The sequence below is a fragment of the Bactrocera tryoni genome, chromosome 4 (assembly GCF_016617805.1).
Source record: "Bactrocera tryoni isolate S06 chromosome 4, CSIRO_BtryS06_freeze2, whole genome shotgun sequence".
NCBI lineage: Eukaryota > Metazoa > Arthropoda > Insecta > Diptera > Tephritidae > Bactrocera > Bactrocera tryoni.
Genome location: NC_052502.1, coordinates 72,452,918 through 72,473,522, shown reverse-complemented (window position 1 = coordinate 72,473,522; position 20,605 = coordinate 72,452,918). Strand labels below are relative to the sequence as shown.

The 20,605-nt window shown below is 35.4% G+C and overlaps 1 protein-coding gene across 3 annotated transcripts in view; it reads left to right on the top strand.

Annotated features, from left to right (window-relative positions):
- The window catches only part of LOC120773889 (interferon regulatory factor 2-binding protein-like A), a 32,058-nt gene extending 12,008 nt beyond the window's left edge, over nt 1-20,050 (top strand). Inside the window, exons 3-5 of one of the 3 annotated variants that reach the window (XM_040103058.1) lie at nt 16,287-16,640; nt 17,052-17,551; nt 17,615-20,050. In XM_040103058.1, the coding sequence (XP_039958992.1) occupies nt 16,287-16,640; nt 17,052-17,551; nt 17,615-17,755 (995 nt within the window). In that variant the 3' untranslated portion in view covers nt 17,756-20,050. The remainder of the gene's footprint in view (nt 1-16,286; nt 16,641-17,051; nt 17,552-17,614) is intronic. The other 2 variants (XM_040103059.1, XM_040103061.1) reach the window with 2 other exon arrangements.
- The last annotated feature ends 555 nt before the right edge of the window (nt 20,051-20,605 follow it).

The following is a 20,605-nucleotide window of genomic DNA, read 5'->3' as shown; positions in this document are numbered from 1 at the left end:
CGCACGCATTTTATAGCAGCTTTTATAATTAAAGATTTTTTAGTCGTTATGTAAAATATTTTAGCAACTCGTGGCCTTGATATACCTTTTTTTTTATTAATTAAATGAAGGAGTTTTTTGGGTCATGTGGCGTAACGTGTGGTGAGTTTATACAGCTTGCAAAAAATATGCGGCAAAGTAGTACAGAGAGTGATTGCATTTGATTACTACTAGTTATTGATACATTATATAGTTGGCTCATAGGATTAAAATTTATCGATTTATCGTTTAAATGGCATTTGGTGGGATTTTTGGTGGTTTGTAATAAGAAATGTGATGCAGAGCAGCAGAAAAAGTGATTTAATTCAAATTATCGTTATTATTCGGTTGGTTTATAGCTTTTTTAAAACTTATCGATATATCGATAAACGAAGTTTTGGTTCTTTAGAGGTGCAAATGCAAGCGAAATAAGATGAAACCGTTGTGTAACACTTAACGAGTTTGCTTAAACCAAACGAAGGTATTATTTCGAAAATAATCGATAGGCAGCGTGATTTTTTTTTAGAGAATTATAGAAATAACAATGAAATTATACACAATAAGTTTGATCTCTTTACAAGTGATGCTTCTTAAATATGTAGAGAATTATAAAAGATAAAAATTGATATTGTAAGAAATAACGGTATTTTTTTACAACAGCTGAAATTAAGCGATAAGTATGCTTCGATTGAAAATTATAGAAAAAGCAATGAAATTATTTGCAATAACAGTCGATTTTATTACAAACGATGCTTCGTAAATATTTCGAGAATTCTAAAGGATCGAAATTGATATTTTCAAAAATAACGGTATTTTTCAACAGCTGATATTAAGCGATAAATATGTATGTCTAAAGTATTACGATAGAAAAAAGTTGGTTTTCAAAACTGCTTCTGAATAGTTTTCTGCTCAACAGCTCAGCTGATACTAATCGATAAAGATTAAAAAAAAAGTCTTTTTAAAAAAAATAAAATAAAATTGATTAACAAAAGTAGTTATTCTTAATATTTCGCTTTTCAACTCCTCAAAATACTTTGCTAATTTGACGTATCCGCAAATTTTATAGTCTAAATCAATCAGTGATTCCCTTATATAGCTCTACATAAATTTTTATTACTTGGAAAATCTTAGCAACACTTACTTTTAGTTAACAACCAACAAATGTATCGGTTAGAATTCGGTTAATTTTCGTCAAACAACATCAAACATGCCAACTTTAAGTACGCTGATAAGCTTGTTTCCGCTCTTGGCATTGCGGCCCCACCCCCATCTGTTTGGAATTGTTTTAATTAAATGGCGTTTAATCACAAACGACCTTAGCACATTTGAAATTTTTTTATGAAGGTCATTAAAAACCATTAAATGTGTCTGAAAATATCAAGGTTGCGTTTCTATCAGATGATGTGAGACAGTTATGTGAGAATCTATAAGACTGTGAGACCTCAGTTAATGTGAGTATATGTATGTATATAAAATTACGGAAAAAAACAACATTTTGGAAGAAAAAAGTATAGTTAACCGACTAATAGCGATACTAAAAGCTACAGAAAGAAAAATTCTCCACTTATATAAAACTTCTAGAAATTTGTAGCCGTTCTAAGAAATTCAGTTATACCATGCCACACCTTAACGTGAAAATATTTGAAAAAAACTTTATCGGCTTTTTTACATTCAACAATATGTTATCTAATCTTGAAACATGCACACAAATTCCCTTAATCTTATCGCAAGTTATCGGTGAAATTTCAGTTAAGTTATGATAGCTGCTAACTAGCAAGTCAAAGAATTTGTTGACGTAGGTACATATATTTATGAATTGTTGATTTTTCAAATAATAAAAAATGTATGCAATTGAAATAAAGCGCAGAGTTGCTTATCAGAGCAGCCAGATAAGAGTGAATTGAGATTATCGATATTTTTGGGAGTGACTTGCATCTTATTAAATAATTGTATGGCATAAAAAGGCATAAGGAAATGCAAGTCACTTCGAAATTTGTAAAAAAGTTTAAATAATGTAGCTATGGAATAATAACCACCGTGTGCTGTACACAGCGTAGCGATAACCAAACACACTGATTTTAACGATAGCAAAATCAATGAATAATCGAAATTAATCGATTGTCGTAACTGAAAACGCCCACGAGCATAACATTAACAAAACAACACAAGCTTATAGATAAGACAAGACAATTCAAATATCGAAATTAATCGATTTTAGTACTTTTAAACGGCCACACAGCTTTTATAGATAGCAAAACAAATAAATAATCGAAATTAATCGATTGTTGACACTAAAAACGTTCAGAAGAATAATCTCAACAAAACAGTACAAGCTACAAACATTTGAAAAAGCGAACATAATCGATTCCAGTAATTGAAAACGCCCAAAACAAGGCAATAGAATAACAATACAAGCTTATAGCACTGTTTAAATCGATTAATAATCGATATTTACGTATCACAGTAACGTAAAACGTTCACAGCATGCTGCAATTAATCGATTGCAGCAATTTTAAACACCCGCAGCAAAGCGATAAACCTTATGCGTTGCCGAAACCGTTAAATAATCGAAGTTAAGAGACCCATACAAGCTTATAGCGCTGTCAAAACAAATTTAATAATCGATAATTATCGCTTGCAGTAACATCACTTGCTTACGGCGTAAATTAAGCACAAATATTGACTGTTTATGCGCTTAACTACGCAAATTTTCGCAAAAAATTTATGAAATGTCAATATAAAATAAATCTCTTTTAACATAACTTAATATTATCTATGCGAAAATAATTAATTGCTTTTATCATAAGGCTTAAATGCGCTTAGCAGTGATAATATATCATTTTTATTTAGATAAAAAATGCCGTATTGCTTATCTACTAGCCGCTATTTGGCATACTGTGCACAAATAGTGACCATGACCTGATTCGATTTTGCGTTCCACTGCCAGAAGAATTTTTTATGATTTTTCACGCGCACGAGTGTGTGACGAATGCGACTTTATGGATTATTTAAGAAGATTTTAGTGTGTGTTTTTGATTTTTATTTATTTTTTTATTTGTTGGCAACAGAAGACAAAATCAAAATTTTTTTCACAGCTGAAAGCAGAGTAAGATTTTTTTCCAATTTTGATAAGCAAACAGATTATAAATAATCTGTATCTGTACTTATTGTCAACTTGACAGCTATCTACTAAATTAAATGAGCAGCTGATTAGCACGTAGAAACTGTCTGCTGCCGCGCGTTTAAAAATAAATTTTAAAAATAACGTTACAAAAATTGCGTTATCAAAATCAGGGTTGTAATTCAGCGCTGTTGCAATGCCTATGCCCAACAAGCATATAAATTTGGTTGCAAACAACCGTTTATCACTTATTTTACTATTTATATACGCGGCTGGCGTCGGAGCTGAGCGCGCTGATTTACTTCGTTGCTGTTGAAAATTTGCAACGTTTTTTCTCTAGTTGCGCTCGCGCATTTTTAATGAAATTTTATTGATTTTGTGCATGCCAGTCGCGTTGCCAACGTCGACAACAACGCCGTTGGCAAGCGCGCTGTGAGCGTGTCAATTTGTATGTTGGCGTGCGGCATGCTAGCATTTGTGTGACTTGAATTTTCCACTATGCGCGCACATGCGTCGCGTTTTTCTTCAACAAAACTAGCAGCAAGCACGCGAGGCGGCCACAAAGCGGCACATAAGGTACACCATGTATCTAAAACTATATATACAAATATATGTAATTATGTATGTATATGTTCGCATGTGGCCAGTGCGCGTATGTATTTATAAATTTGTGCGTGCTTGCGCTCGTCAATTAAAAACAGCGAACGAAAAAAAGTCATGCAACATTTGCACAATTAGCATTATAAACAAAATAGCTGCTATAAATACGAAACACGAATGCGCATCTTTGTTGAATTTTAAACACAGTCGTCGCAATTGCCAATTGCTAAGCTAAACATTTATGTACATTTCGATATTTTCGATTTTATTTTTATTTACGTATTTTTATTTTTTTTAATTTCGTATTTTTATTTTTTTAATTTTCTCTCTCTTACAACTCGTACGAAATTCATTAATATGCAGTGTGCGCGCGGAATGCCATTCAAAAACATCGAGGAAAATGCTTTACACATCCAGGTCTAATAAATGCAATTACGCTTGTGTGCACGTTTCTGTGCAGGCAGTGCAAATTTTTCTCAATAATTTGGAAAAACTAGTCGCATGGCAACTAGTCCGATGCTCAGTCTGCGCACTGCCTAATTATGGCTCGAAAATATGTTTTTGAACATTTTACAACGACTTTTAGTCATAACTTTTCGAACCTTTAAAATGGTAAATAAAACATAAGGCCTAAATAGACTTTGAAAAAAAAGCTAATGGTGTGTTTACACAAAGCCAAATGCTTAAGAAAGATTTCACAATGTGAAAGTTTGGAAAATGTACATACTTCCTTCCATGTTTTTGGATAATGGAAATATGCTTAAGATGTGTTCACATAGAATAAAGTGCTTAAAATGTCGAAAACTTTGTGGCAGAAATGCCACGAATACATGGGAACAGACGCAAAAATCAGTCAAAGCTCAATATGCTTTGGACTAGTGCTGGTTACCAACAAGTACTACAACGCCTACTTGCTTCGCACTCCTCCCTATATATTACTTAAGGCAATATTTTAGCGTACTCATCACGTACGCGTCCTCAAGTGCCCGTTTGTACCTTAGCTATTGTCCGCAGAGCAAATCACCACCCGCTCCAACAACACTGTCAATAATACATTTGATTAAGCGATGACAGTTTGGCTACATAACGGCCGGTATAACGTTATTGCCTTTGTACGCGACATGCGCGCAGTCGTGACTCTCGGTTTTATTACGCATACGTGACGAAGTGAACTTTGCAATATTACCTTTCAATGCTGCGTTGTTTGTGGTGCGGTAGAGCTTTTTTTATGAGCGCTGTAAAGTAGACGATTGTTGCTTTAGTAGTTTAGAATATACGCGCCTGCAGAATCTTGATGAAGTCTCAAATATTGTTAGAAGCTTTACGATCGTTATGGAATACTCTGCGTTCATAACTGTAGTTCGCATTTGCAGTGCTCGAAATGTGCGGAGGTAAAATTTTAGGGCTTATATGACTATAACGGTGCTTATTGCGTTTTCAGTATTCAAGTTGTCAGGAACTGAGTGGCGATAACAGTACTTATTGCTTTTGTAGCGAGCCTTCAAAATTCCAAAACCTTTCTTTTTGCTATAACCACTAGGTCCGAAGGATGGGGGGTAATGGCAGTCGTCTCTTGTCCGGCGATTTTAGCATCATCGATTTAACTTATGTATCACAAAAGCTTCGTATAACCTTCAAAAACGTTTGCGTATGAGTCTTAAAGCTCTTGAGACCACATTTATTTGTCAGCTGAGTTCAATGACTTCTGTTGTACTCTGGTAAGACCTACTCGCTTGGTTACAAAATCCATTAGAGCCACTACCGCGCTGCGCCACACACATTAACTACCTTACTTGGCGCGCTGCACACCCTTATTGGCATTGAATTTGAGGATTACATTTGAATAATGTCTTCGGTTTGGCCGAAGGCACCGCGTACATATATTTGAATCTAATTATAATTTCAAATCCCAAATTGCGCCTTTTGCGTCCATTGTTATTGCTGCCATGGTAAGCCATTCAACCTTCAAGGTTTTCTTAGTGGAAAATTATGAATTCCGCAAGCAACTTTTGTGCAGCACGTTTACAAATTTACGAGCATATGCTACATCGTTGCTACTTCGTCAATCCTTCAATTTTGTAAACCATACGCGTCTTTGGTGTTGTATGTGTCTCTTACATATGCTGGTCATGACTGCGTAGCCATCAGCAATAAGTTCAAGAAGTTTTTTCCTTCTTTCTTTTTTTCTTATTATTTGTCTTCACATTATACTAAGCACTTCCACAGCATTTGAGTTCAGTTCCGGTGCTCAGTGGCGGTAGGCAGGAATACGAGTACTTATGTGTGCGCATATGTATGTGGCAAGTCGCCATACAGCTTGGCGTTGGTCCCAATGTAGCGCTTCTTAAACACGTTGTCCGCATATTAAACGTGCATGGATTTGCGTTCTTTTTCGATTGATGGTCGAGTTGAGTTCAACTGGAATGCTTTTCTGGTATTTTGTGCCGAGTCTGCATAGGTCGCTTCCGCAAAAGAAGCTTTGGAATCATTAAGATCCCTTTTTTTGATAACTTAATATTTTTTTACTAATTGGGCGCTGGAACTTAGAACATCAATAAGGTTTTTCTAGCATTTCAGGCCTTTTGTATTTGCGACGTTTTCAGTTCCCTGCTGTCATTGGCTAGTTCGCACAATACCGACCTTATCGCGGTTGTTTTTGGCTCGCCTCGACTGCTTTTCCTAATTATATGGTTCGCTTTATCGACTGAACCGGAGCTGCGTGCAGTAGAAACTCTATGAAAACGTCTCGTCATATCCTTGGTCATATTTTCGAAGGATGAAGTTAATAGTATCTGAAGTTTCCTTTAAGTTCCAGAAACCTTTGTTGATATCTCTGATATCCGCCCTCCATGGAATTCACGGCCTTCATATAATCCCAGTTCGTCCAACACCAAAAGCTGACTGATTTGATATTTTAAGAGCTTGCCTTCTTCATAAAATGAAAATTTCCGTCAAAAGAAGTTTCTTAAAACTCCCGCAGCAGCCTTGGGAATATTTAAATCTCACACTGTATCGTGTATAAGGTTTCTTCAAGTTCCAGAAACCTTGGTTCATATCTAACCAATATCGCAAATAGCTTATGCTTAACGGTTGATCCGGATCTGTGTGAAGCAGAAAATCCATGAAATTCACGCCTTTCATATCATTTTAGTTCGAACCACAGCGAAAGTGGACTTGGTGATATTTTAGGAGTTCACCGTCACCCTCACCATCAAAACGAGGTTCCTGAAACTTCCTTTATAGCCTTCTTCATCTTCTTTACTGGCTTTACTTCAAACGAATGTTCTTTGGCTACCCAGAGGATACTTGGTCTAGGACGGGAAGTCGTGAGTTGTTTGTGTCATATGTAAAAGAATCGTTTCTAGCCACTTCGAAGTGAACGTCAATCAGAGAACTTTCCTCACTTGCGTGAACTTCTACAAATGACTCCATCTTCCCCTTAGTGATATTTAATTGGCACTGTTCAGTCTCACATTGTAGCTTTTGGGGTATTAAAGCCGGACTACTTAGTTTGAAGCAACCATGCTATTTGACATGATCTGAGTTTGGTTTCCTTAGCTTCATAAAATATTGTATAGTTCTTTGAAACCAATAAGTTCCAGAAATTTCTATTGATAACGAGCAATATCGTGCATTTGATTTTAATCACTGACCAGGCATAACTCGGCGGGAACTTCATAGTGTTCCGTATCTCTGGAATCTCAGTTCAATTCTCGCCGAATCCCTGCTTGTCACGTATTATTTCCGTCGATTTAATCCAATAACACAGAAATAAACCATTGGGAATTTCATTATCTTCCATATCTTCAGAAATATCATGTTAATTCTCACCGTTAAGCTATTGAGTTGATCTTTCATGAACTCACTTTCTTCAAGTAACAACAGTTTCCAGGAATATATCTTCTTTGGCACTCTTGTCATACATAGGTCTGGATGACAGTGTCCTGGAACAATCCTTCTGTGGGACTCTGGTCATATGTTTAAGATGGTCTGTTTATCTGGAGAGTTAAAAGAGAGTACGGTCGAGTTGCGTTGCTCTAAGAACTCATCATTCTGTAGGGTTTTCTTCTAATGATATCCAGAAACCGTCGAGCAAACTCAGTACCTAGTTGAACAACGGAGTTTAAAGCTTTGTAAGAGCTTCCTTTAACGAGCTTTTACTTTAAAGATTGCGACACGCGTCAAATCTTGAACTTTTCTGTGTTCTAAGTCTCCTTTCCTCTCTAGCTAGTTGCCACGCACTCACTCCACCATATTCGTAACTAGTTTTCTTCAACTTCCCCATTGGGACCCCTTGCCGCAATTGGTTTGCACATGTCGTAGCGATTTTCCTCGTATGCGCGGCAGCAACTACTCGTACAATACCCACTTGAGCGACGTGATACGTTGCCGCTACTGCCTTTTAATGCCTATTGCTCATTTGTTGTCATCCGTTGTTTCTTTGCCTCATTGTCTGCTGCGCCATAGCTTGGCGTTTTCTTTTTTTTCCTTTTTGTACACGTTTGTGATAACTAAGCATAAAAAGTTGATTAACTTTTGCACGAAGTAAAAATTAACATACTGTTTGGTATGCAAGACAATACGCCGGTCGTTTGAGCGTGTTTTGCTGACTCGCATGCTGTTGTTGGCAGCCAAGCTTAGCCGGTTACACGCCACGACGTTTATTAAGCAGTCAGTGCGCGTACAAATGCCTGTGACTCTTCGTGAGTGTGTTGTGGTTGCTGGCTTATCGGTGGCGTCGCGACGCGTGGGGCGGCAAATGCGACCTAGGCGTTTGCTATTACGTTTACGCGCACATTTGTGGCGTGTCGAACCGGTTGTCGCGTACGCGCTGCTTTTGTATGTGGTGTGCTATGTCGTACGTGTACTTGTCCGTAGAACAGCTGAGCGGTGCGGCGGTGCGGACGCTATCTTGCCGCACGTCTTGCACGACCGGTTTCGGTTTGCTTTTTTATTTACTTTGCGCTTATTTGAATAACATACATATATTTTCTATGTATACCGCCTAACTCCACGGACTGCGTGTAAACTGGTTTTTCTCACTCATTTCTCGCTCACTTTATTGCGCCTTTTTTCGCTGGCCGCAACTGGTCGCATTTTTTTGCATTTGCTTTTACTTTATTCTCTTTTGTTTTTTTCTGCTTTTCTGCATTTGTCAATGCGATGTTGTCGGTGTCGCAGGTCGCATACAAACAGCAAGCGTGCACTTGCATTACTCGTTTTCAATGGCAACAGCGTTGCATCGGCGCTAACGCCATTTTTTGCACTTAACGGGTTTTGCAGGCGCAAATAAACGCGCGCTCTCAATCGTGTATCAAAAAATGCAAGCCCGTTTCATTTTGCAATGTCGCTTGTTTACGCCAAATGCAAAAACTTGCGTGTCAATGCAAATTTCCGTGCAAAAAATTTAGAGCAGCGAGTCCAAAATTTATACGTCGTAATTTCAGCTTCGACTTTTCAAGGTTTTTTTGTTTCTAAAGCTGAGTGCAAAGTTTGCACTTGCTTTCAATGCTCCTCAACAACTTCTTACGATACTCACAACTGCACGCTCTCCTTTTCTAAACCCTGAAAGGGAGTATCAAGTTTGCCACGAAGTTTTTAACACTATTGGCGCCAATTGGAGATTCCAAGGCTAGCCGCCAGGTCCTTCTCCACCTGGTGTTTCCAACACAGTGAAGGTTTCCCTCTGCCTTCCCTGGCGGCTACTACGTCGAATACTCTCAGAACTGGAGTATTTTTTATCCAGCCGGACGACATGCCCTAGCCAGCGTAGTCACTGTCTCTTAATTCGCTGAACTATATACATATGTATATCAATGACGCCGTATAAGCTCGTACAGCTAATCGTTCCATCGACTGCGGTATTCGGCGTTGCCAATGCGCAAAGGACCACACATCTTCCGTAGATTCTTTCTAACGAAAACTCGTAACGCCGACTTATCAGATGCTGTCATCGTCCATGTTTCGACGCCATATAGCAGGGCGGGGATGATGATTGACTTTTAGAATTTGGTCTTTTTTCGTCGAGGGAGGACTTAACTTCTCAATCTTCCGTGTTGGAGTTCGAGTTATACTGCGTTGGATTCCGAGACCGACGTTGTTGTTGGTCTTAATGCTGGTTCCAAGATAGACAAAATTATCTACGACTTCCAAGTTATGACTGTCAACAGGTACGTGGGAGCCAAGACGCGAGTGCGACAACTGTTTCTTTGATGACAGGAGATATTCGTCTTGCTCTCGTTCATTACCAAACCCATTTGCGTCGCTTCTGTGCCCAACCTGAAGAATGCAGAACAATGTTATCGATGTTATCGGCGTACGCCAGCAGTTGTCATTCTTGGATAGCGTGACGATCAGAATCGATTTAGTGGTATCCGTCACTCTGTATGTGCGCGAACTAGTCCTTCAGTTTTTGAGATATCAAGCTAAAATTTTGCACATGTCCTTTGCTCCCTAAGCAGCTGCTCATTTGTCGGAACCGACGATATCGGACCACTTAATCATGTAGCTGTCATACAAACTGATCGATCAAGATCAAGTTTTCGACTGGAAAACTTCTTTATTTGACAAGATCTGCCTCCGAAATTTAGTACAGAAGATTATGTAAGACAGCACTCAAATAAATTGTTCAAATCGGACCACTACAGCATATAGCTGCCATACAAACTGAACGATAGAAATCAAACAATGATACTTTGATACCCTTTATGGTCTAAGATATACACCTGTGTAGGGTATTACAGCTTCGTTGCAGCCGTAAGTTAATGTGTTTTCTTGTTTTACGCCTTTCCTGAATAAAAAATTCGCCTTGAGGCTTACTCCAGTATTTTCTTATGAATGCGCACAAACCCGTTTTTCAACATATAGCATTCTGTACTATCCCACGTTGCGCTACAAACACACAGAGACACACAAATATACTAGTATGTCAGCCCCATTCACTAGCTCTACTAGCAGCACTTGAACAGCAGGCGTTCCGCAACGTAGCAGTGAATTTTGGGGTCGTTGCGTCGTCACAACGTCACGAAAATACGCGCGCTCATACATAAATACACAGCTGCACACATATACGCTTATAAAAATACGCTAGTTCACACACATAAGGGCACAAAATACTTATATGAATATAGTATAGTAAATACAAAGGCGACAAAAGCTTGTTTGAAAGGCAGTCAGCCCGTTTGGGCAGGGTATGTCAGTGGATTTAGGAGGCTTGCAGCGGCGTAAATGGAATTCATTACCACTACAGCAACAGTAACAGCAACAACATAAGTGACGTATGCATATATTATAAATACATACATATGTTTTTGTTGTTATTGTTGTCGCTTTGTGCAAATGAATGAGTGCGACTTGCATATTCAGCAAATACTTTTGCAAGCATGTGTGTGTGTGGGTGTAGTGTACAGCATAAGCAATCTATTCTAAACTTATACTATTTATATTACATACACACATATGTATATAAATGACTACATAGTATATTTAGTATGTACGTACATACATAAATTATTTTGCTAATTTCAAAGCAACACGAATTTTCAAAACATATGTAGATGAGCACAAAAATTCCCTTATTTTCATTTTCTTTTTTGTGAGCGGCTGGCTATCGTCATTCGCAGCTGAAATTTACATAAACAAGCAGATGTTGACATGCTCCCATTAGCTGCATACTTTGTAAATAGATATGTATGTATGTATGTGATGAGAATGGTGATAAAGAGGAACTTCTAGTATATTTGTAATGAGCGGCTAGACCCTTTCCGAGCAGTTTACTTGCTGATAATTTGTTGAAAGTATCCGAAAACATTTATATAGTGAGAATAGTCTTCAATTATACGGATTAACCGAAAATCGCAATATCCGCTAGCCCAAACGAAAAATTGGCTATGTTCAGTCGTTCGGATAAAAGAAAAATTACGATATAGAGTCGTATAAACTGAAAATCACAATATCTGATAGTCCAAACAAAAAACTGTCGATTTTTAGTTGTTCGGATAAAAGATAAAATGCGATATAGAGTCGTATAAACGGAAGATTGCATTATCCACTACCCTAAATGAAAAATTACCGATTTTCTATTATTCCGATTAAAGAAAAAATGCGATATAGAATCATATAAACCAAAAACTATGCTATCCGCTATCCTAAATGAAAAATTAACGATTTTCGCTTATTCGGATAAGAGAAAAAAGCGATATAGAATCGTATAACCGAACATTACATTATTCGCTAACCTTAATTTAAAATTACCGCTTTTCGATTATTCGGATACAAGATAAAATGCGATATAGAATCGTAAACTGAAAATTACATTATCCGCTAACCTAAAGGACAAATTAGCGATTTTCGATTATTCGGATAAGAGAAAAAATGCGATATAGAATCGTATAAACCGAATATTACATTATCCGCTAACCGAAATGAAAAATTACCGATTTTCTATTACTCGGATATAAAAGAAAACATGCGACATAGAATCGTATAAACCAAAAATTATGTTATCCGCTATCATAAATGAAAACTTAACGATTTTCACTTATTCGGATAATAACCGAAATCAAAAAAAGGCCGCATAAAATAAATTTATAAATAGGAAACGCAGAAAATTTGTTGAAATTATCTGGATAAACCGAAAATTACATTCTCCGTTGGCTCTAAACAAAAATATCCTGGATATCCTGGTTGTCGGGTTTTTGGATATCAGCAAAATACTGCATAAAAGAAATATTTAAATGGCAAACACTGACAACTTACTGAATCTAACCGGATAAACCGAAAATTGCCTTATCCGTTGGTTCCAAACGAAAATTTAAAGATTTTCTATAAGTAATTGAATATCCGGGTATTAGCGAAAAAACGTATTTATATACCGGAACGCTGATAATTTGTTGAAACTACCGTGATAAACCTAAAATTACCGGATAAAACGATTTTCAGTTGTTCGAATAGTAATTTGACATTCGGATATCAGAAAAAATGCAAATTTGGATAAATATATTAATGGTAAACGCTGATAATTTGTTGAAACTATCCGGTTTAGGTTAAAATTACATTATCCGCTATTAAGAAGAAAAAATTTCCGAATTTCAATTATTTTGATAATAGTTAAATATGCGAATATTAGAAAGCATGAGGTGAAGGGCAGCCATACAGTTTGATAATAAGGAAAGTTTACCCGTTTCGGTGTTAGCTTTAAAAATCTAAAAAAAGGGTGTCAAAAACCCTTTAAAAAAATAATAACTTCATGTTAACGAAATAATAACCGGGTATCAGATTTCTATCCGTGTACATGGGAAACGATTTGTTAACCGTATATTTCATTAAACTAGTTTTATTCATGTCAAGGGAAGAACGGATATCGGGATATTTGCACAAATAAATTTTAATTGAATTCCAACAAGATCTATACTATTACGTTTTTATCCTTGTCAACAAAAAACGTATTTTAGGGACTTTTGTAAAACCGGATAATCGGTTAATCGCACAAATTAATTATTGTGTAATGGTATAATAAGAATTATATTATCCGGGTTTTATCCGTGTCAATAAAAAATTAAAATTAACCGGATTTGCGTGAATTTGCATAACCGGATAATTGCATAAATGAAATGTAATGGAATAATAAAAATATTCATACTATCCGGGTTTATCCATGCGAACGGATAAGGCGTTTGCAGTTTCTTAGAATGAAAAATCTGCTTTTTTAAATAGTTTTCCCTATAAATTGTTCTGAAACAGTTAAAATCAATTCAATTAACGGTAAAAGGGCTTCTGAAGTTTTCTAGCAACAATTTGCGTATTCCAGAGAAATCCATGTACATACATATGTATGTATGTGCATATGTAGACTTAAACTTCTTTGGATAGGAACGATAATAATGGACTTCAATGTAAGCATATCCCTAGTTTTTATTAGCGTGATTAGTTTTCGAGCCGGAGATCACTGGATTCCCAAATATTTGTCAAAAGATCGGCCCTTTGTGATACCAAAAACTCTTAGCTATGGACCAAGAGATCGTCAAGTAACGACGTAGCGTTTTCCACCTCACAAATTAAGCGCTGTACGTTTTATATCATGATCTCACGCTAATGTTGCAACATTGCTATAATTATAATTATATTTTTTTGTTGTACGACTAGTTTTCAAGAATATTTTCCAACTTGAAAGTTTGTTTATTTATACAAAACATTTTCTATTTTTTTGTTTAGTTTAGCAACGTTCGCATAGTGTGAAGAATTCTTATTGAAATTAACATTATAGGTTTTGTAAACAGAAATTCTTTCCACACGGTGCTTGCGTTCCCCCATTGCTCTGCGTTATTGCTCGTGCTCATGTTTATTAAAGTGTGTTTCTGCTATAAAAGAAGAATGCGTCTGTTATAAAAAGCTATTTTTGGACCTCATTCAGCACGAAAATGAAGCTGAAGTCCATTATTCTTCCCTTGGGCCGATGTTTATGCTTACGCGTATACATATACGAACATAAATAAATAAATATGTTCATACATACATACATACATTCTTTGTAGAGGCTGATGTTATTACCAGGCGCATTATGTTTACAATGTTCTACGTGTAGAACGCACGCAACCCCAATATGTATGTATGTAATTATGTGGGTATAATTGAGTGAGTAGCGAGCAATTTTGCGCTCATTCATGCGTCTATATGTATTTAAGTGTGTATTTTTATACTTCCTATCGGATTGAAGTCATTAAACTCCGCTCTATTAGGGAATAGTATATTAGTTTATAGAAGTTTCGGCGTATATACTATATTGAGGGAGTCAATTGACTCGAAATAACTATTTACTCGAAGGGACCATGTTTATTTTTATATACAAAAATGTTTAGGCAGGATCCCCTTTCGATATAAAAAGTAATATTGAATGTTTTTGTCGATAAATAGTCGATAGTTTATCGCGGCTTAAATAAGCATAAAGTAGAGTTTAGAGTACCTATATATTATAGAAAAGAAGTTAAACGAGTTGAAAATAATTATTTTTATATCTACATTTTTATGGGAGCCTCTGTTGCTATAAAAAGCAATGTCGAAATCGATTTTGTCGATAAGTAAGCGGAGATAGAGTTTCAACCTCGAATCAACTTATCGGATTATAGAAATTTCTGCATTAAATTTTACAAAAGGGAGCCAATCGTTTGGAAACTCGTAAAACCAAAGTATGCTAACATGGAGAGCTTAGTCCACACGAAAATTTACGAAAATTTTTCACAAAATGTATTAATTTTTATTTAGAAAAAAATTTAAGAAGCTCTCGTTTCTTTTAAAATGAAATATGCCAGTCTTTTTATCATAAAATTCTGATAAAAAATATCTAAAAACTCGTACTAACTGCACTGAATATCTTGCATGTGTCAAACTACAGCTGTACTACAAAAAAAATTGAGCAAAAAATCTGTGCGGCACCTACCAAATCACTCAACAAACGAAATTTCGAAAATATAATTTTTTTTTTTAACTAAATCGGTGTTAAGTTGCTGTTGTGATTATCTCAAAGCTTGTGACTACATGTGGCTGAGATTTTTTCGTCATAATTATGCAATTTTATTGCAACTTGACACACTGTACAAATGCATATGTATGTATGTAGCTAATAAATTAAATAAATTTAAAAAATAAATTATAATTGCTGTATTGTTGTTGTACGAATGTTGTATAATTTTTTTTATATTAAATGGAGTTGCCAGCCTGTGTTAATTATTTATACTATATTTTTCATATTTAAATAAGTATAATTTCATTTTAGCTGTTTTTATTAATATGAATTTGAGAATAATTTTTTTAATTAAAATGATTTTTCTTCACTTAACATAACTTTTGTATGTATTTTTTATTTCTTTACATAAATACATATATATTTTTTTTATTTTTTCAATTTATATAAATTTTTTAATTTATTTTTTTTTTAATTTAAATAATTTTTTTTACTTATGTACATATATTTTTGCTTACAATTTTATCAATTCCGTTTAAAACTATATTTTTTCAATTATTATTTTTTGAATTAAACTAACTTTTTTAATTTATTTAATTTTTCTAGTTCATATAATTTTGTTTTTAGTTTAAATATGTACACACTATATCTATGCATTTTTTTATTTATATTTTATTTTATGTGTTTTTCTATTAATAAAATTGTTTTAATTTATTAAATTTTTCTAATTTACATATATAGTTTTTTTAATAATAATTTTTTATTGTTATAATTTTGTTTTTTTAATTCATTTATTTTTTTGAAATAAATATTTTTTTTAAATTTTTTTTATTTATAACTTTTGTTTATTATTTCGGCATACTTTTTAACTAACGCTTCACACATACACACGCCGCAGCAGTGTCATTAATTCTATCGTGAAAGAGAAAGAAGAAAATGCATTTCTATATTGTTTATGTGTGTTAGCTGGTTAATTGTGTGTGCGCGGAATATGAAAATATTTCAAAAATTCAAAACAAACATATGTACATACATAAATAGCAGCCAGAACGTCAAGCATATTTGTCTGATTCGATTCGAATTTTATAGTTTATGTGCCGCCCATGCCACATCCGGTTGTGCCGTTAGGCAATTCGACGTCACCAGCTTTGTCATCACAACAACAACAACATCCACAACAAATATCACTACAACAACAGCAACAACAACAACAACTACCACCTCAATCTATAGCACCACACCAGTCAATAGCACCACCACCTCTGCCACAATTACCAACAACCGCCTGTTCAGTCACTCAATTAGCACAAAGTCCGATGGCTAATCTCATGTCTATTACAGAGACATTACCACCGGGTAGTCCAAGGAATGGACCGAGCCCACCGGGACCGCCGCCGCCGCGCACAGCATCACGCGGCAGCCAACATTCACCGAATAGTTCGGGTGAGTAATGTCCCAGTGCTAAGCGAAACTTAAACAAACAGTAAAGAAAATAACTGTATTTATATATTGGTCTTAGTAATTTTGTTGTAAAATTGGTAGAACTTCTTTGGCGACCATTTTGGTTTAGGTGAAACAGTGAATTCGTAGAAAACTTTGAGATAACGGTGCAGCGTGCGTCCTGTTTGATTTCTTTCGTGGGATTTCGGCAGTTTTTGTGCTGCGTCCAAGTAGAATAACTAATTTCATACCTCATACTACCTGTGCACTCATATTTACACCTAAGCACACAATCACTAGCACACACATACTCATTACTACTAACTGTTTGTAACTGTACTCACTACCAATATTTATCCATGGTTGATGAACTCATTAAAAGTAATTTCTTTCTTTTTAATTCTTTTATTGCAGCCGGCTCATCGTCCGGGCGTCGTTCGTCGGGTTCGCGTCACGTCTCGAGCACCACAGTCACCAGCTCGGAGGTACAATCCAGTCCAGCGAACACACCACAAGTTGGACCGGGCAGCGGCAACAATGTGGGTGGTGGCAACGCCAACAATAACGGCGCAGTCAACGTGAGTAGCGGCAGTGGCGGTAATGCTGGTGGCAATAACGGACCACTACCGCCGGGCGCAAGTGGCGCCGACGCAAATGTCGGTGGCAACAGCAATGGCGGCGGTCCAGGCGGCAATAACAGCAATGGTCCAGCCAGTGGCGGCATGAATGCAGCCAATGCCGCAGCAACTGGTGGCGCGTCCGCGTCAAATGCGGCTGCTGCCGCGCAGAATGCCACACTCAAGTGCACATTGTGTCAGGAGCGGCTAGAGGATACACACTTCGTGCAGTGCCCGTCTGTTAATCATCATAAGTTCTGCTTCCCCTGCAGTCGAGAGAGCATCAAGCGACAAAATGTGAGTTTTGTGTACATCTTTTCAAAAAAATATTTAAACTAATGTTTGTGCAATTTTTTGCAGGGTCTGGGCAATGAAGTTTACTGTCCCAGCGGTGATCGCTGTCCATTGGCTAATTCGACGATTCCGTGGGCTTTTATGCAAGGCGAAATCACCACTATTCTGGGTGAGGAGGTTAAGGTGAAGAAGGAGCGTGAATCTTAATGTCCATTTTATTGTAAAAAGCTACGACGGGCTTTGGAGAATTTTTAAACAAAAACACACTTAACTGGGCGGCAGAGCATAGTAATGTTTTTTTGCGTCAAAACTAATGTATTGAAATTGTATGAGCAGTTGAAAACTCACAAGTTGAATGAATATTGAAACAAAAAGTACAGAAATAAGCATAGAAGTAGAAGTTTAATAGTTGTGCAGCAGTTTGCGATATGTTTACAAAATAAATGACAGTCGAAAACACTTGGAAACCAGTTGGGGACAGCGTTAATGGTGGTCAGTCAAAAAACAAAAAGCTTTTCAAAAGCCAAACGTTTGTATTTAAAGTTAAGAAATGTGCGGCTAATAACCGTTTACGTGTGTGTGGTGATTTAAAAGAAAAACTAGCGTGTGTGTGTGCGCGCGCATAACTGTTTTGTGCAGCAAATGTGCGCGCATTGGCTTTGAATTGGCAACTTGTAACTGGCTGCTAAGCATTTTGTATACAAACCACATTTGTATAGTGGCGAAAAGTTGTATTGAGAACTGTTTACAACGATAACACACGTTGTTATCGATGTTGTTTACACCGCGTACACACAGTTCAGACCACTTTGAGCACCTGGCTTTTGTGCTGGTCCTCCATGCAGGAGTGCAGACTTTGAACTTTCTTGGTAGTTGCTGTGTTTAAACGCACACAGCAACAATAACAAATAGATTTACTTATATAAAACATATAAAATAACTAAAAAAAAATTAATTGCATACTTTTGCGTAAAGCAAATGTCAGTTTGGAGTACAAGAAATTGGGCAAAATAAAAAGCATATAGGAAGAGAGAAAGCCTGTTTAACATTTTTGTGTGGCTAAACAGCCGAAACGGAGTGCAAAAACAAAAAAAAAAACTTTTCAAGCAAAACATGTAAAACAGACGATTTAATAAAAGCTTATGCGTTGACTAGAGTGCAAATTTGTTTTTTAATAGAGCATTATTGATTTTGATTTAAGTGAAACATATTTTAAGTACATATGCACACAAAAACCTATTTATTTTCACTTCTTTGCGTAGCGTAAACTGCTCATTTTTTCAACAACAACAATGATATCATATTATGTGAAAAGTACGTTTTGCCGTTTTCTTTACAATGAAAGCTTTTAAAATTAACATTAAACAAAAATTGGAAAAAAAATCAAAATAAATTTAAAAAAATTAATTGGTTTAATATTAACTGTACATAATGCCTAATTTGTAAGATATGAAAAATAACTTTTCGTTGAAATTTATATTTGTAGTAACTACAAAAACGAATGCAACTATGTTTTTGATTTTTTCATGTGTTTTAGCTGTAAAACTATTTTTTATAACGGAAACATATTAATGGTTTAACTCTTTAAAAATATGATAATTTAATATTAAATGTAAATTAATGCTAAGTTCAATTATATATTTAGTTTTAAATTACATAACATTTAATGCTAAACAAAAATATTTCTTTAAGTGTATTTGCCAACTATTATGGCGCTTTATTTTACGCATTGTTGTATTTATTATTTATAGTGATCTTACGCAGTTTGGCAAAAAATACACAGAATAAAAATAAAAAAAAATTATAAAAATGAAAAAATATGTAAAAATTTACAGCAAAAAAGTCACCACAAAAAAAATATTAACATTTGACGCGCAGAGTAAAAAATATTAGCATTAATTGTCGTGCGTTTATAACGCCAAAACAGTTTTGTCGTGCATACACACCATTACATTGCGGTGTATGCGCTAAAATTGTGCAAATTTGTATTGCAACAGTCAGTGATTTCTTTGCGTTTAATTAAATAGTCAATGGAAGTTTAAAATTTGGTGCAAACCAACAGTAAACTAAAAGTTATCACAATAAATTCGTTAGCGATTAACAATTTTAACGCAAATTCCAATTCTAAAACGTAAACGTAAATTAATTTTTAACACTTGTTTATAACAGTAAATAAATGAAATATATATACATACATATATTAATTTGTAAATTTTCAACGCCAACCAAGTTGCGGCATACAACAATTATCGTAGTTTTTAGCGGAAAACAAGTAAGCAGTAAATAATTATTTAAATGCAAATTGCAAAACACTAAACAATCCTAACTAATATTATATAATACACATTAGATTTACAAATGCGCATTAAAATAACATTAAAATACATAAATGTATAACATAAAATCAACAACAACAGTGAAATAATTGCAAGCAAACAATTTGTAAACTTACCATGTAAGCATATAAATATTTCAACGTGAATAATAAAATATTGGAAAACATTTCAAATAATTTAGTGGATATGTGAAAAACGAAATTGGCGAATTTTGTATTTATTTAAATAGACAGCCGTAAAACTGGTGCGAATTAAATGTGAGGGAAAAGCAGGGGCAGTAGTTCCAAAATTATTATAAGTAGCACGCTAAGAGTTAAAATTTTTTAAAAAACCGTTTTAAAAGGTTCGCATTTTCATAGTAAGAAATCATTTATATAATTTACTTTTAAAGGATTGCGCTTGCTTATTAAAATTGCTACTCCCATCAAATATACAAAGCTTAAACTGCTCAACGCCTCAAATCACAATTGGAAAACTTGGACGCCCATGCTTCCGGCCTAAGTGGAACGGTATTAAGCTATTGAATGTTGTGAAGCAGACTTAAGGGAATGGCAAGCGAAAACCATGCATTTTAGAAATGCTTCATTGAAAGTGGTTAGAGGTTCTTCCAATAAGTAAGGTTATGTTTTATAAGCAGTGCAAGCAAGCAAGGTAAAAGAAATATTGACTCACCTTTGTTATTGATTGTAGAATAAGAGTGGTTATTAATAGATTACATGGT